The 17,837-nt window shown below is 44.1% G+C and overlaps 1 protein-coding gene across 1 annotated transcript in view; it reads left to right on the forward strand.

The window, feature by feature from the left end:
• GABRA1 (gamma-aminobutyric acid type A receptor subunit alpha1) overlaps positions 1-17,837 on the forward strand; it is a 340,058-nt gene that overhangs the window by 298,598 nt on the left and 23,623 nt on the right. The window contains exon 8 of the mRNA XM_069763789.1: positions 3,966-4,118. Coding sequence (XP_069619890.1) covers positions 3,966-4,118 — 153 coding nt within the window. The remainder of the gene's footprint in view (positions 1-3,965; positions 4,119-17,837) is intronic.

Consider the following 17,837-nt stretch of genomic DNA (forward strand, 5'->3'; position numbering starts at 1 on the left):
GTCCCTTCGGAGAGCCTGAGAACTGTGGTCCCGGTTTCGCTAGAGTCTGTGCCTCCGGGCAAGACTTTTGTGCCATCCAGTTTGCGTCTGGAAGTTCTCTCTTGGGCTCACTCGTCTAGGGTGGGTGGACATTTTGGGACCAAAAGGACATCTGAGCTACTGGCGAGGACAGATTGGTGGCCGCATATGGTCCGTAATGTCGCAGACTATGTTCAGGCATGTGTCTCCTGCGTCAGGAACAAGTCTCCTCGTCAACGGCCAGCTGGGTTGCTTCATCCCCTGCTGGTGGCAGATAGACCCTGGGAGATGGTCGGGATGGATTTTGTGGTGGGCTTACCCAAGTCTCGTAGCTGCACCATTATTTGGGTTATCACCGACTATTTTTCCAAAATGGTGCACTTGGTGCCTCTTCCATGGCTACCTTCTGAACGGGCTCTGGCGGAGTTGTTTATCAAACACATATTTCGCCTACATGGTATGCCGGACAAAATTGTCAGTGACCGGGGTCCCCAGTTTGCATCTCGATTCTGGAGAGAGCTTTGTCGTCTACTCAGCATTGAGTTGAATCTCTCCTCAGCTTATCATCCCGAGACGAATGGGTTGGTAGAGAGGGCCAACCAGACCTTGGTCACATATCTTTGACATTTTGTCTCAGCCAGGCAGGATGACTAGGCATCCTTGCTACCGTGGGCGGAGTTTGCCCTGAATAACGTCGTAGCTGACTCCACCGGACAGACCCCATTCCTCCTAAACTATGGTCAACATCCGCGGGTACCTGTGCCTATGCCCGTGTCTTCCACCGACTCCAAAGTAGCAGACTGGGCTGTGGAGTTGCGGGACATTTGGGACCGCACTCAGGATGCCATTTGGGCCTCCAAGGAGAGAATGAGGTCCTCCGCCGATGCACATCGGTGCCCCACTCTGACCTTTGCTCCTGGCGACTTAGTGTGGCTCTCCGCCCATAACATCAGGCTGCGAGTTGAGTCCACTAAGTTTTCTCCTCGCTACTTCGGCCCTTTCAAGGTCATCGAACAGGTTAACCCTGTGGTCTACCGTCTGGCCCTTCCGCCATGTCTGGGTATGACCGACACCTTTCATGTGTCCCTCTTGAAGCCCGTATACATGTCCCAGTTTTCCGAGTCATCTGCCAGGACATCGGGTTCGTCTACGGACGATTATGAGGTGAATGCTATTTTGGGGTGCAAGATGGTACGTGGCAAAAAATTTTATTTGGTGGACTAGAAGGGTTATGGTCCCTCATTGCTGCCTTCAAGCGTGGCGGGGTCCAGGGGGGGGGGCTAAGGGGGTAATGTTAGGGGTCGAGTTCCTGCCTCTGCACAGGGGGAATCTCGAGCCATCTCCGCTGCGGTCTCCCATTCTTCTCCTGCCACAGTGGAGCCTGCTCAGCGGAGGCGTCGGTCCCAGCGTCATTCTCAGTCTGACACTGTGCAAAGGGTTACTGCTGTCCTTCCAGCTTCTGCCATTGAAGCCAGTATTGGTCAGCAGCGAGCAGATGTCTTTGGGACTAAGTCCTACTTTTCCCCTTCTGAGCATGCCCAGGGTAAGATCTCTCATTGGAGATCAAGGGTCACATGCTCAGGTACTGCAGCTATTCTTATTGGTACTCAAGGAAGGTCCTGAAGTTGCTCAAGTTCTGTGGCAGTTTCCCATTGGTCGTTTTTTGGAAGGTCCTGTAGTTGCTGCAGCTATATAAGGTGCGCATGACCACACGGCCATGCGCTAGTATCTTTCTGAGTTATGTGCTTTGCGCCAGTGTGGTCATGTGAGATTGTATTCAGGGACCCGGCTGAAATAAGCCCTCAGAATACCGGCACCTCCGGTGAGGAGATTGTGTGTTTGAGTGTATTCAGGGACCTGGCTGTAATAAGCCCCTAGAATGCTGGCACCTCCGGCGAGGAGTTTTGTGTGCATGCATGACCACTGACTGCTCTCTGTTGGGCAGTTAGCCTGTGCTCCTGTGAAGTCTAACAGGGTGCAGTGCTTTCCTTTCACGGCTTCTCTGTGAAGTAACAGCTAGTCTATACCGCAAAATAGTGCCACCACCTGCACGGTGGACCCCGGGCTGCGAACACATCAATAATAATAAACATCTATATTTACTCGGTGCGTTCCGCTAGCCCTAACAAATAACAAGCCCTAGTGGGAGGGGAGAGAGAAAAAAAAATTAATGGGTTTGGGCATATATTATATAACTCAAAATCGGTGAAAAAGAGGAAAAAGGCAATCAATGCCTACCCGGATCTATAAATCGGGACTTATATGATAATGGATAAAGAGCAGATTGACACAAACATTGACATCTGTTCTTATATCAATATATGAAAATAACAACTTCATGGAAAATGTACCCATAGATTTGATGAACAATGATCACATATAATCAAATATTACATATGGGCTATAGCGAATAAATAATGGGATAATCGCTACTTAATAATTAAAACACGCATGAAAAATTACGATCAAAAACAACCAACATCACGTTTTTTGGAAAATTACAAAAAACTTTATTAAATATAAATTTATATCAATATATGAAAGAACTTTTTCAAAAGCTAAGGGTAACCGATGGTTAATCATCCTAAAGTCAATCAGGTGACTCTTATGTTCTGGCTCCTAGTTTTAGGAGCAGGTTTCCACTCTCTTATTGGTCGTGGTTTTCATTGTGGCTGAGGTGGTACAGCATCTGAGATTGGAATTCCAGCTTGTTCAAGGGCTTTCTTGCCCTCCTCCTGTGAGCGGCAGACAAAGAGTTAATTGCCATGGGAAAATGAAAGAGCAAAGTGCAAATCCCCAACGATATTTAACTTGTACTGCTTGCAGAGCAGTAGTGACAGGCTTGAGAGCTCTTCTTCTAAAAAGCGTGGCTGGGGCAATATCCGCAGATGAACTGAATCCGGAAGACCAGGTAAAGAGGAGAGTGCTCTTGCTGCCGTTAGAATTAAGTCTCGGGACTCCTCATAGTGCATCTTGAGAACCACATCTCTTGGGAGATCTGCAGAGTGTGGCTTGCCTAATGCTCTGTGTATCCTTGTAATATGCAGTAAAGAGGAATCTGTATCTGGCAGTAACACTGTGAATAGTGTAGTGGCTGTCTCTTTAAGTGCCACAATGGTTTCTGGAAGGCTCCTGCGAGATCTATTTTCATAGTCTTCGCATTTCAGTTCAAGTTCAATGATGCGAGCTGCATGATGTTTAAGGGTCTCTTGATCTTCTTCTAATGTGTCGGCCGTGGCATCCATCTTTTCCTCAAGATTGGATGTGCGCTGAATGACGTCCTTCAGCTGGGAGGATATAGTATGCATGGCAAAGGTTAGTTCAGAACGAAAAGTCTCCTGTAGAGTTTTAGTTAAGGCTGCTGTAGAGATAGTTGTATCGTCTGCGTTATTCATCTCACCAGGGCCTGCCTCGCTGTCTAGATGTGAGGAGGAGGCGGGAGGGGATATAGATGCGGCGGCCATCTTGTCAGTGTTGCCGCTCCCGAGGAGCTCGGTTATTGTCCTGCTTACTGGCTGATTTGCACTTCCCTTCATTAGCATTGCGGGCTGCAAGCATCTCGAAGGTAAAGGTGATCTGCCTGAGAAAGAATCACCACGATTCCAGCTCTCTGTGGGGTTATATTGGCTGGTCGGGTTGCGGAGCTCAGCAGAGCATGTCCGACTCTGTCAGGGTCCGCGCATGCGCCCCCACTTTGGAATACGTTTTTACTTATCTCCAGTGACTTGGACTCTTCGGTGTAGCTTATTTTGAAATGTTACTTGAAATTGCAAGTATGCTTTAATATCCTTTGTTCCAATTTTCCTGCTTTGTTACAATTCCATTATGGAGAAATTTGCTTTGCCAAATGTCAATTTGTACATTGATAGCAATAATATAAATGCACTATACTCCTAGAAATGTTTTTATTAGAAAGAATAAAAATAGTAACTTTCTTTTTATTCCAGGTGAATATGTTGTAATGACAACTCATTTCCACTTAAAAAGAAAAATTGGCTACTTTGTCATTCAAACCTACTTACCCTGCATTATGACCGTCATACTGTCTCAGGTCTCATTTTGGCTCAACAGAGAGTCTGTTCCAGCAAGAACTGTATTTGGTAAGTGCTTTCTTTTATGAATGAAAAACTTAGAAGGAAATGTTGGGGCCATTAAGATCTTGGCCACCTAATAACATTTTTTAAAAATACTTATTTAAGGGTTTCAACCTAGCATATTTTAAGGTCTTCACGCACCATGTTTTCCACAATCTGTGTTGGGAGTCTGTCTGAGTAGAAGCAGTCACTCCTTATGAGAAATGGAGAAGCAGCTTAATGAGAGTACTCAAGTAGTGATGAGCGAATTTGCTCATTATTCGAGTTTTCCGAGCATGCTCGGGTGTTCTCTGAGTATCTTAGGCGTGCTCGTAGATTATGTTTGTGTCTCCACAGCTGCATAATTTGCTGCTGTTAGACAACCTGACCACATGCAGGGATTGCCTGTTTGTTAGGGAATCCCCACATGCATTCAGGCTGTCTAGCAGCCACAAATCATGCACCTGCGGGGAAATAAACATAATCTACGAGTACATCCAAGATACTCGGAGAACACCCGAGCATGCTTGGAAAACTCGAGTAACGAGCACACTCGCACATCACTATATACAAGAGGTTGTATTCTATAATGGGTCCCATTAATGGGTGTGCACTTTAGATAATTGTCTACCAAATGCTCATTTAGTTGACAGCCATTCCTTTTCCTTTCAAGGTCTCAATACACACAAGTGCGCTTGTTTCAGTAGAAGTATGTTAATCACGTCCAGGGCTTTTTGTTCTTTTTTACGCCACAGATAGTTCTTAATGACATTTGCTGTATGGTTATGATGACTATTACCCTGCTGCAAAATAAATTTTGAGCAAATCAGACACCCACCCGTTTGTATTGCATCATGGACAAGTATCTGTCTACATCTCTAAACGCTGCAAACACCAAAATATGAGCGACATGGATTACCATAGATGCAGTGGTCATCCAAGGAAACTTGGTAGGTGAAAAACACATAAGTAGAGATGAGCTGATCATTAAAAGTTAAAATTTGTCACCTTCACTGAATCTTCACATAATTTTTCTGCAAATCGTAAAACTAAAATGCCTCTAACGCTAGGACTATATTGAACTGATTTTGAACCAGTCTTAAAATTCAGGACAAGCAATTTGTGTGACAGACATGCTTTAGACTCAGGTTTTTTGTAGCAAAATTAGAACTGAGTGGTTTAATATTACACTCCTTGTTTGCAGTGTGTAGAATAGAAAAAGGTTGTTATTAAGGTGATGCAGTATATCTCAAATCAATCAATCCACAGTCACACTGATTGACTACACAGGTACCGCACTATTTTATATATCACTTGAATTTTTGGATTAATGTTCATAGACCGGGGTCAGGGTATGTGCACACGTTAAGGTTTTTTCGTGTTTTTTCACGTTTTTTCACGTTTTTTCACGATAAAAATGCTATAAAAACTCATAAAAACGCATGCATTATGCATCCTCTCATTTAAAATGCATTCTGCAATTTTTGTGCACATGATGCGGTTTTTTCCACGAAAAAAAACGCATTGCGTTAAAAAAAAGCAGCATGTTCATTAATTTGTGTGTTTTTTTCGTGTTTTTCCCGCTATTCTATGCATTTGGAAAAAATGCAAAAAAAAACCGCATCAAAAACGCATCAAATACACGCAAAAAAAAACACATAAAAAAACCAAAAAAAAACGCATACGGATTTCTGGCAGAAGTGTCCGGTTTTTGTCAGGAAAATTTCTGCCAGAAATCCTGACGTGTGCACTATCCCTAACACTTAAATGGGATTACTACTTGTAAATGTGTAAAGCAGTTTGAAAATGGGAATGTTAGTCTTACTCTATGGCCGAGGTCACACTTGCGAGTGCAATGCAAGAAACTTGCACCAGTCTCTTGCATCAATACCCGGCACTGCCTCTGGCACTCGGGACCGGAGTGTGCGGCTGCAGTGTCGGGTATTGATGCAAGTGACTTGCGCAAGTTTCTTGTATTGCACTCACAAGTGTGACCTCGGCCATAGAGTAAGGGTACCGTCACACAGTGGCATTTTGATCGCTACGACGGCACGATTCGTGACGTTCCAGCGATATACTTACGATCTTGCTGTGTCTGACACGCTCCTGGGATCAGGGACCCCGCTGAGAATCGTACGTCGTAGCAGATCGTTTGAAACTTTCTTTCGTCGTCAAGTGTCCTGCTGTGGCGGCATGATCGCATGGTGTAACAAAGGTGTGCACGATATTGTATACGATGTGCGCATAGTAACCAACGGCTTCTACATCGCAAATACGTTGTGAAGTTATCGCTCCAGCATCGTGCATTGCAAAGTGTGACAGCAGTCTACGACGCTGGAGCGATATTGGAGCAATGCTGGAGAGTCACGGATCGTGCCGTCATAGCGACCAAAGTGCCACTGTGAGATGGCACCCTAAGACTAACATTCCCTTTTTAAAACTGCTTTAACACTGAAGTAGTAATCCTTTATGAGATAAGGTTTTTCTTTTCCTAGATGGAATGAGCTGTGTGTCCCTTATCTGTTATGTGTGCAATCATAAAAGGGCATTCTTTTGCTGCCCCCCATTAACCCCATTTACTTTTTTTTATACTAGCTGTAATAACACCCTTGATTGGCTGTTGTGACGTTATAGCTGCAGGACATATTGAGGCAGCTTGTCTGACCATGCCTGATGTAATTAACCCACTCCCTGTGTCTTCAGCAGTGTGTGAAATTGCACCAGGTATTTTTGGGAGAGGGGGGCTGAAATTTGCTTTGAAGTCAATCATCTGCAAATCAAAACACTTCAACTACACACATCCTGCTCACTTTTCTTCAAAATTGAGACCCAGTTACAAGCATCAGTAGGTTTAGAAAGTTTGCATACGAGTGGGCTTCATGGAAAAATTATAACTAAAGAACACTCCTTCAACATAGAAACAAGGATAAGGAGCTATGCATAAAATCATTGGAACTTGGGAGCAGGAAAATGGCAGCAGGTGTTCTGAACCGATGAGTCTACCTTTAAAATATTTGGCTTTAAAAGAAGCACTGAATTGTGTTAATAAGTGTCTGCGTGCATCAGTGAAGCATGGTGGAGGTTTTTCAAGTTTCATTCCTCAATGCTGAAAACATTGTCCATCACGTAATACAATCAGGGAGGCGTCTGATCAACTCTAAATGTAATCAGCAGCAGGGAATGTATTCCAAACATACAGCTAATGCCATTAAGAAATATCATGAGAGGAACAAAAAGTCCTGCAGAGAGCCCTGATCTCAGCATTGTAAAATCTTCATGGGATTACATAAAGAAACAGAAATATTTGTCCAATCCTATATTCACTGAAGATCTGAGGTTAATTCTCAAACATGGTTGGAACAACCACCTTGCAAAATTTCTTCAAAAACTGTGTAATAAAGCGTACCTAGACAATTTGATGCTTTGACGCCGTTTTGAAAGCAAACAGTGTTCACAACAAGTATTGATTTGACTTAGAATTCTCTTTTGCTCATCAATTTTGCATTTTGTAATTAATTAAAATAAGCTTTTAGCACTTCTATTTTTTAAAGCAACCAGAATTTTTCACTTTTGCGCTGTACTTTATGTTTAGAAGTGTAACTCAAAGATTATGTGCCCATTGCCAACTCAGTATAAGAGTCCATCTTCTCAATACAAAGGATGCCATTTCAAATACATCTGGTTTGTTATATTACATTTTTGTCATCTTTGAGGAACTTTGTTAAGCGTATAGTGCAATGAGTTGCTCTAGACTGCATTGTATGATCTGTCAATTTTGCTTTTCTCAGCTCTCTTTTCTGTTATTCTTCATGTTATGCTGATGAAAATAATGGTTGTTGTACATCCTAAGTAGTGATGAGCGAATATACTTGAGATTTCTCGAGCATGCTCGGGGGTCCTCGGAGTATTTTTTATTGCTCGCAGATTTAGTTTTTATTGCCGCAGCTGAATGATTTACATCTGTTAGCCAGCATAAATGCATGTGGGGTTGACTGGTTGCTAGGGAATCCTCACATGTACTTATGCTGGCTAACAGATGTAAATCATTCAGCTGCGGCAACAAAAACTAAATCTGCGAGCACTAAAAAATACTCAGAGGACCCCGAGCATGCTCGAGAAATCTCGAGTAATGAGTATATTTGCTCATCACTAATCCTAAGTAAAACAGTTCATTTTCTCACAATGAATGTGTATAATTCTGCTGAAAGCTGAAATCCACAACACTGTGTACATAATCAACTCCATATATAGATGTTACATTGACATGTATTCACTGTAAATCGTGTGTAAAACTCATAAGACAATAATGAAAATCGGGCAAATATTTACCAAGAAGGCTAATGTCATTAACTAGTAATTAGTTGATGCAGCTACAATTGTTTTTCTCTATTAATTAGCATTTCTTTACATTGATGAAGAGAGAAAATCAAAAAGCTGTACAAGCAATTTTGCTGTTCGGCAGAATATATATTCATTATAATTCAGTTATTTGTGCTTTCGATGTTCCCTTAGGGAATAAAATAACAGGTTTACAAAAATCCTATTAAATGCCAAAACGCATCGTTTGCTAAGTGATACTTGTGGTCATCAGTAAATTCCTGCAATTTTCATAACGAACGACGTAGTGAAAACACCGCAGTAGATGTAATATATTAATATCTACAGTTGTCAAGGTAACGGTGAGATATGTGATGTGCAGGATTTGTTCAGAGGCAACCAAAAAAGTACACTTTCCACAGCAGTCAAAATGGGATGCAGCATTTACACAATTTGTGGTCATTAAAACCTTAAGTAATATCATAAAAAGACATATAATGACTAATGACGGTTGTTATTGCATTCAACCCGCTCTGATTATTAAGTTGCATAAAGTTCTGGGTGAGCTGATGGGGCCTTTTGTCCTTTTTACAGAACCACCCTCTTTGCCGTCTCAGTCGTCCTAGCTTTTGCTTTCTGGGACATTTTACCAGAATGCAGAAGAGAAAAAACCTTTTTGCCCAACCCCCACATCTAACAACATCTGAAGTCACCGCTGTCTGATTACTCATTCAGTTTATCTAGCAGGAGCCAAGAAGTCAGCGGAGCAACGGCTTGTGATGGACAGAGAAAAGCTGCTGCATAGGGAGGAGGAAGGATGCGCTCCCCATTGCTGTCGACATAGACAAAAATGCCTTGATTTTTTATTTTTGAGAGTACGGATGATGCTGGGATGAATATTTGCCTTCGGGGATGAAAAGGGATTTTTTTAATCTAATGCGATTTTCCCCATTATAATCCATAGTTAGAAAACATGAAGTACAGAACTTACAAAAAGTGATTACACTTAAACTAAGTGATACTATTTGAGACTTATGGTTGCACTAGATGGAGGCCCGATGCTATCACATTGGGAGGGCGGTAATGTCACGTTGGGGGCAGGCATACGGCGCTGTTGTTGCCTAATGGCATCCTGTGATAATCCAATGACTTTTGCATCAAGGGACTCATGTGCTTGAGGCCTACGCTTATATGCACTGTTTTTGTCCCAGCGATGCTGTTGCTCTTCAATAGTCTCATTTGCTCTTTGGTGTCTTCGACGTTGTGCCTTTGCTGCTTTCCTTTCATTGTCATTGGCATACTTTTTAGGAAGAGCCATGTTGGCGTTGATATTTGCTTTTTAAAAGGGTTTACCCATGAACAAAAGTTCATTTAAAAAATTGTCTGTGTCTGACTGTACCGAACATACCACAACTCCTGGGCAGGGGAGGAAGCAAAAGACAATTCTGACATTATAGCAGGAGATCGCAGAGGATACATTTTGTGAGGTAAAATATTTTTTAAAAACAGTCTGAAATATTTTACCTCACAAAATGAATCCACTGTGATCCCCTGCTGTAATGTCAATATTGTCTTTTGCTTCCTCCCCTGCCCAGGAGATGTTGTATGCTCCGTACACGGTCAGACACAGTCATTTTTTAAAATGAACTTTTGTTCATGGGAAAACCCCTTTAAAGTGAGCGGCTTCCACTGTCTGTAGACACGTCACGCATCAGACATCGGGATCAGCCGAATGATTCACTGCACCTGCGTTTAGTTTGCGCAGGCGCAGTAAATCAGATGGCCGCCATCTTTGTGCAGACAGATAGCGGCGGTCACATTAAAACTGCGCATGCGCCCCTCCTATACAGAAATGGTGCCAGTCAGTGAATCATTCGGCTGATCCTGGAGGCAGCATGTTTGTGACTGTGTTGCGCTGGTGGTACTGGGCAAGAGGCTGCATGAGTGTGTGAGTGTGAGTGTGTAACAACCCTGCCGGCATCACTGCATGGCCTCTCATTCCCAACCTGCATTACACACAAACTTACTCACTATTCCGGGTCATGCTGTGAGTTCTGTCTGCTCCCGGCTCCATGCTGTGTGCCTCATGCCTCCTGCCTGCTCTTTGCTTTCTTCCAGGCTGTGTGCTTAGGGCGGTGGCCCCGGCACTTTCTGATTCTTGTAGTGTCTGTGTGCACCTTCCTAAGGTGTCCCCAGCGAATTGCCAAGAGGCCTCAAGTACTTAAGGCATTCCCACCTCTAGGGGAAGGCCTGAGCAACTTACTTCCTCAGTCAGTGTCTTGCTGCTGAGGTTCCAGGCCCTGTCCTGTTATTACTCTTGTGTCAGCCATCCAGTGGAGCTTAGTACCCTGGTCTGAGTCCTTGTGCCTTGCTTTGTTCCGTTCTCTGTCTGAACTTAGTCCTATTCCTGTGTCCGTTCCTATCCCTGTCAGTAGCCTTTCCTATTCCGCTGTGTTTTCCCTTGTGTTCATTCCTTCCTGCTCTGCCCTGTTCTGCTCTGCTGCTCACCTTGCAGCTCTGCTCTTGCACTGCGGCTCCGCTCTGTTCTTTGCTGTATACTCTGCGGCTTTGCTCTGCTCTCTTCTCTGCACTCTGTGACCTTGCTCTGCTCTTTGCTCCATACGCTATGGCTCTGCTCTCTTTGCTCCGCTCCCTGTGGCTCTGCTCTGCTTTTGCTCCACACTCTGTGACTTTGCTCTGCTTTTTGCTCCGCACTCTGTCGCTCTGCTCTTTTCTCCACACTCTGCGGCTTTTCTCTGCTCTCAGCTCCGCACTCTGCGACCTTGCTCTGCTCTTTGCTCCGCACTCTATGGCTCTGCTCTGCACTCTGTGGCTTTGCTCTGATCTTGGCTCCGCACTCTGCGACCTTGCTCAGCTCTTTGCTCCGCACCCTGTGGCTCTGCTCAGCTCTTCTCTCCGCACCCTGCGGCTCTGCTCAGCTCTTTGCTCTTCACCCTGCGGCTTTGCTCAGCTCTTTGCTCTTCGAGTCTGAACAGGTTCTTACTTGTTCCCATATACCACTCATATCTGTCCGTGTTCCTGTACTCCCGGAATCAGTCCAGCCTCCCACAGTCTGAACAGGTTCCTACCTGTTCCCATATATCATTCACACCTGCCTGTTCCTGTGCCTTCTGAGTCAGTTCCTGTCCCTTCTGTCCCAGCCGTACCTGCCTGTCAGTGTGTCAGCCATGCCTGACTGCCTGCCTGCCGAGTCTCAGCCATGCCCGCCACCAGTGTCTCAACCGTGCCCGCCTGCCAGTGTCTCAGCCGTGCCCGCCTACCAGTGTCTCAGCCGTGCCCGCCTACCAGTGTCTCAGCCGTGCCCGCATTCCTACCAGTGTTTCATCCCCCAGTGGGATCATCAGTCACAGCCAGACATCATCCTGGAGTGGTACCTGGGAGCTACCTGCTGCACAAGCCTGACCTCACAATCAGAGGCTCCAGTGAACACAATGGTAGCTGCTTAGTCACGCCTCTTCCAGGTTAGTCTGGTTTGTGGCACAGTGGGGCCACACTCCTATGCTCAATCCACCCAGTCAGGGTGCGAGCATGTGAGTGTGAGCGTGAATGTGTGAGCGTGAATGTGTAAGTGTGTGAATGTGTGAGTGTGTTGCATACAGCGTATAGAGTGTGTAACTGTGGTGCAACAGTGTTCCGCTGGTGGTACCGTGCAATAGGTTGGTGCCAGCAGCAGTTTCCATATTGAGACACCTATCACTTGGGTGTCCCAATATGGCATTCGGTGAACTTCCTCCGCTTGGATACGGTGACATCTGACCAGAACAGGAAAGGAAAACATTCCAAGGAAATTAAATAAATAGTCGTGTTTTATTAGACTAATCTGATTTCAAACAAATAATCTATTAACCCCTTCCCGACCTGTGACACAGCGTATGCGTCATGAAAGTCAGTGCCAATCCGACCTGTGATGCATATGCTGTGTCACAGAATGATCGCATTCCTGCAGGCCGGGTGAAAGGGTTAACTCCAATTTCACCCGACCTACAGGAACAGGGGGAGTGGCACTTCAGCCCAGGGGGGTGGCTTTGTCCCCGTGGCTACGATCGGTCTGATTGGCTGTTTCACTTTCAACAGCCAATCAGAGCAATTTGTAATATTTCACCAATGAAACTTGGTGAAATATTATATTACAGTCCAGCCATGGCTGATGCTGCAATATCATCAACCACGGCTGTAGACCCCGATCTGACAGTGGCGATCTGCTGCCGCCGTTAGTCTTTCCTACCCCTCCGTTTTGTCCTCCACGCCATCCCCTCCCCTCCAGCCCCCCTGTCCTGTCCGGCAAAACCCCCCCCGCTGTCTAATCCCACCCCCCATACCTCTGGAGTCCCGGAGTCCCTCCCGGTGTCCGTCCGGCTTGTAGCATGGGCGCCGCCATCTTCCAAAATGGCGGGCGCATGCAGAGTGCACCCGCCGAATCTGCCGGCCGGCAGATTTGTTCATTCATTTTGATCACTGTGATAGGTTTTATCACAGTGATCAAAATAAAAAAAAATAGTAAGTAGCCCGCTCCCTTTATCACCCCCATAGGTAGAGAGCAGCATAAAATAAAGAAAATATATTTATTTTTATTTTTCCACTAGGGTAAGGGTTAGAACTAGGGTTAGGGCTATGGTTAGGGTTAGAACTAGGGTTAGTGTTAGAACTAGGGTTAGGGTTGCAGTTAGGGTTAGGGTTAGAATAAGGGTTAGGGTTGGAATTAGGGTATGTGCACACAGTGTGGATTTGGCTGCAGATCCGCAGTGGATTGACTGCTGCAGATTCGCAGCAGTTTTCCATGAATTGTACAGTACCATGTAAACCAAATCCGCTGTGCCCATGGTGCGGAAAATACTGGGCGGAAACTCTGAGTTGTATTTTCTGCAGCATGGCAATTCTTTTGCGGATTCCGCAGCGTTTTACACCTGCTCTTCAATAGGAATCCGCAGGTGTAAAACCACAGGAAAACCACAGATAAAATGCAGTGTGTTTTACCTGCAGATTTTTCAAAAACGGTGCGGAAAAATCTGCACACAAATCCGCAACGTGGGCACATAGCTTTAGGATTAGGTTTGGAATTAGAGTTAGGGTTGGGATTAGAGTTGGAGTTGGAATTAGGGTTAAGATTAGAGTTAGGGGTGTGTTGGGGTTAGGGTTAGGCTTGTGGTTAGGGTTATGGTTAGGGTTGGGATTAGGGTTAGGGGTGTGTTGGGGTTAGGGTTATGCTTAGGGTTGGGATTAGGGTTAGGGGTGTGTTGGGGTTAGGGTTGTGATTAGGGTTATGTTTACGGTTGGGATTAGGGTTAGGGGTTTGTTGGGGTTAGTGTTTGAGTTAGAATTGAGGGGTTTCCACTATTTAGGCACATCAGGGGGTCCCAAAGGCAGCATGGTGCCACCACTGATTCCAGCCAATCTTGCTTTCAAATATTCAAATGGTGCTCCCTCCCTTCCGAGCCCCGATGTGTGCCCAAACAGTGGTTTACCCAAACATATGGGGCATAAGAGTACTCAAGAAAAATTGCAGAAGAAAGTTGATTTCTCCTGTTACCCTTGGGAAAATAAAAAAATGGGGGCTAAAAATTTATTTTTGTGGGGAAAAAATGATTTTTTATTTTCACTGCTCTATGTTATAAAATTTTGTGAAGCACTTGGGAGTTCAAAGTTCTCACCACACATCTAGATAAGTTCCTTGGGGGGTCTAGTTTCCAAAATGGGGTCACTTGTGGGGGGTTTCCATCAAAGCCTGCATTTTAAAACATCACTACTTCCCTTCCGAGCCCCGATGTGTGCCCAAATAGTGGTTTCCCCCCACATTTTGGGTAGCAGCATACTCAGGACAAACTGGACAACAACTTTTGGGGTCCAATTTCTCCTATTAACCTTATGAAAATAAACAATTCCGGACTAAAAAAATCAATTATGAGGAAAAGAAAAAGATTTTTTATTTTCACGGCTCTGCGTTATAAACTTCTATGAAGCACTTGGGGGTAAATAGTGCTCACCACACATCTGGATTGGTTCACTGGGAGGTCTAGTATCCAAAATGGGTCACTTGTGGGGGAGCTCCAATGTTTAGGCACACAGGGGCTCTCCAAAAGCGACATGGTGTCCGCTAACGATTGGAGCTAGTTTTTCATTCAAAAAGTCAACTGGTGCTCCTTCCCTTCTGACCCCTGCACTAAAACAGTGGTTTATCCCCACATATGAGGCATCAGAGTATTCAGGAGAAATTGCCCAACAAATTTTAGGATTCATTTTATCCTGTTGCCCATGTGAAAATGAAAAAATTGAGGCTAAAATAAATTTATTCTGAACAAAAGTACATTTTCATTTTTACGGATCAATTTGTGAATTACCTGGGGGTTCAAAGTGCTCATTGTGCACTAGATAAGTTCCTTTGGGGGTCTAGTTTCCAAAATGGGGTCACTTGTGGGGAGCTCCAATCTTTAGGCACATAGGGGCTCTCCAAACGCGACATGGTGTCCGCTAAAGATTGGAGCCAATTTTTCATTAAAAAAGTCAAATGGCGCTCCTTCCCTTCCGAACCCTGCCGTGCACCCAGTGGTTCCCTGTTGTGAATTCTGTTGTCGAACTCCCTCCTGTGGTCGTGAATGGTGCTTCGGCGAGTTCTGTCCATGGACTCCCTCTGGTGGCTGTGAGTGGAGCTGCTGCTTCTGAGGTTCCTTCCACAGGTGACGTAGTTTATTCTTTGGCTGGCTGCTCTATTTAACTCCACTCAGATTGTTACTCCATGCCAGCTGTCAATGTTCCTGCATTGGTTCAGTTCGCTCTTGGATCTTTCTGGTGACCTGTCTACTCCAGCAGAAGCTAAGTTCCTGCTTGTTATTATTTGTTCATTGTTTCCTTGTCCAGCTGCATATTATGATTTTGCCTTGCTAGCTGGAAGCTCTGGGATGCAGAGTGGCATCTCCGCACCGTTAGTCGGTGCGGAGGTCTTTTTGCACACTCTGCGTGGTCTTTTGTAGTTTTTTGTGCTGACCGCAAAGATACCTTTCCTATCCTCTGTCTGTTTAGTAAGTCTGGCCTCCCTTTGCTGAAACCTGTTTCATTTCTGCGTTTGTGACTTTCATCTTTACTCACAGTCAGTATATGTGGGGGGCTGCCTTTTCCTTTGGGGAATTTCTCTGAGGCAAGGTAGGCTTTATTTTCTATCTCTAGGGCTAGCTAGCTCTTAGGCTGTGAAGAGGCATCTATGGAGAGTCAGGAACGCTCCACGGCTATTTCTAGTTGTGTGATAGGATTAGGGGTTGCGGTCAGCAGAGCTCCCACATCACAGAGCTTGTCCTGTGTGAGTTTTACTATCAGGTCGTGCCGGGTGCTCCTAACCACCAGGTCCATAGCAGTTCCCCCCATATGGGGTATCATCGCATTCAGGACAAATTGGACAACAACTTTCTTGGTCCACTTTCTCCTTTTACCCTTGGGAAAATAAAAAAAATTGTTGATAAAAGATTTTTTTTGTGACTAAAAAGTTAAATGTACATTTTTTCCTTCCATGTTGCTTCTGCTGCTGTGAAACACCTGAAGGGTTAATAAACTTCTTGAATGTGTTTTTGAGTACCTTGAGGGGTGCAGTTTTTAGAATGGTGTCTCTTTTCAGCATTTTCAGCCATACAGACCCATCAAACTGACTTCAAATGTGAAGTGGTTCCTAAAAACAATGGTTTTGTAAATTTTGTTGTAAAAATGAGAAATGGCTGGTCAAATTTTAACCCTTATAACTTCCTAGCAAAAAAAAATGTGTTTCCAAAATTGTGCTGATGTAAAGTAAACATGTGAGAAATGTAATTTATTAACTATATTGTGTCACATAACTCTCTGGATTAACAGCATAAAAATTCAAAATTTGAAAATTACGAAACTTTCAAAATTTTCGCTAAATTTCCAATATTTTCAAAAATAAACACAAAATTATCGACCTAGATTTACTACTAACATGAAGCCCACTATGTCACGAAAAAACAATCTCAGAAACCTCATAAACGGACAGTGGTCAGAATTGCAAAAAATGGCCAGGTCATTAAGGTCAAAATTGGCTGGGTCATGAAGGGGTTAATCAATGGTTTAGCTTCATAATGAGTTTCATCCAGTTAAAAAAAATTGAGTTCTGGATTTTCTACGTTTTGGTAAGGTAAATTTGGAAGTCACACGTAAATGACCGGCATATGCTGTTTAAAATTGTCATTGTACATATTATGTATAAGTTAAAACACAAGATATAGGCATACTTACTTCTTAGACACTGAGAATTCATTTTGGATAGTTTTTAGAGTCAGTGACCACAAGTCCACTGCTTTGGTAATTAATAGAGTTGAGCGAATTTTTGAAAATTCGGTTCGGATAACAATCGTCAGCGAGTATTGAATCTTTTTATATAATTGCCTTGTAATATTTCCATTTCCTGTTCTGTCCCAGAATTCCAAGCGGAGGAAGTTCACCGACCACCATATTGGGACACCCCAGTGATGGGTGTCTCAATATGAAAACTGCTGCTGGTACCAACTTATTGCGCAGTACCACCAGCGGAACACCGTCACACCACACACATGCAGCCTCTTGTTTGGTACCACCAGCGGAACAGCATCGCGAACACGCTGCAGCATGGATTAGCCGAATGATTCACTGACTGTCGCCATCTTTGTACAGGAGGAGTGCAGGCGCAGTTTTAATGTGACCGCCTCTATCTGTCTGCATAAAGATGGCGGCGGTCTGATTTACTGTGCCTGTACAAATTCCGCCCAGGTGCAGTGAATCATTCGGCTGATCCTGGCAGCAGATGCACGACATGTCTACAGGCAGAGGAAGCTGGTCACATTAAAGGGGTTTTCCCACAAACAAAGGTTCATTTTTAAAATTTACTGTGTCTGACCATGTACGGCGCATACCACATCTCCTGGGCAGGGAGGAAGCAAAAGATAATAATGACATTACAGCAGGGGATCACAGTGGATTCATTTTGTGAGGTAAAATATTTCACTGACTGTTTTTTAAAAAAATATCCAAAAAAGGGTTGCATTCTATCGTGCCAAAGCATGTCGAATATGAAATACATGAAATATGAATAGCAAAATGGCTTTTTGAACATTAGGAAAAATATTTATGAGACGCTTTGCACAGAATTTGGCCAAATAGTGTGAGCGCATCAACCATCGTCAAGGTGGTCTCATTAATCTGATGGGACCCTGACCTCCTTGTCCAAATGTGAACACTTACCGAAAGCTACAGCAGGGATTACAGTGGATTCATTTTGTGAGGTAAAATATTTCACTGATTGTTTTTAAAAAAGTTGCCTCACAAAATGTATCCTCTGCATTTCTGACATCTCATAGACATAGCTGGTACTGTAAAACGCAGCTAAATAATTTGCATAAAAAGTATAAAAAAATGCCGCAAAAACACCAAGTGTGA

Source organism: Ranitomeya imitator, chromosome 4, assembly GCF_032444005.1.
Source record: "Ranitomeya imitator isolate aRanImi1 chromosome 4, aRanImi1.pri, whole genome shotgun sequence".
Classification (NCBI taxonomy): Eukaryota; Metazoa; Chordata; class Amphibia; order Anura; family Dendrobatidae; genus Ranitomeya; species Ranitomeya imitator.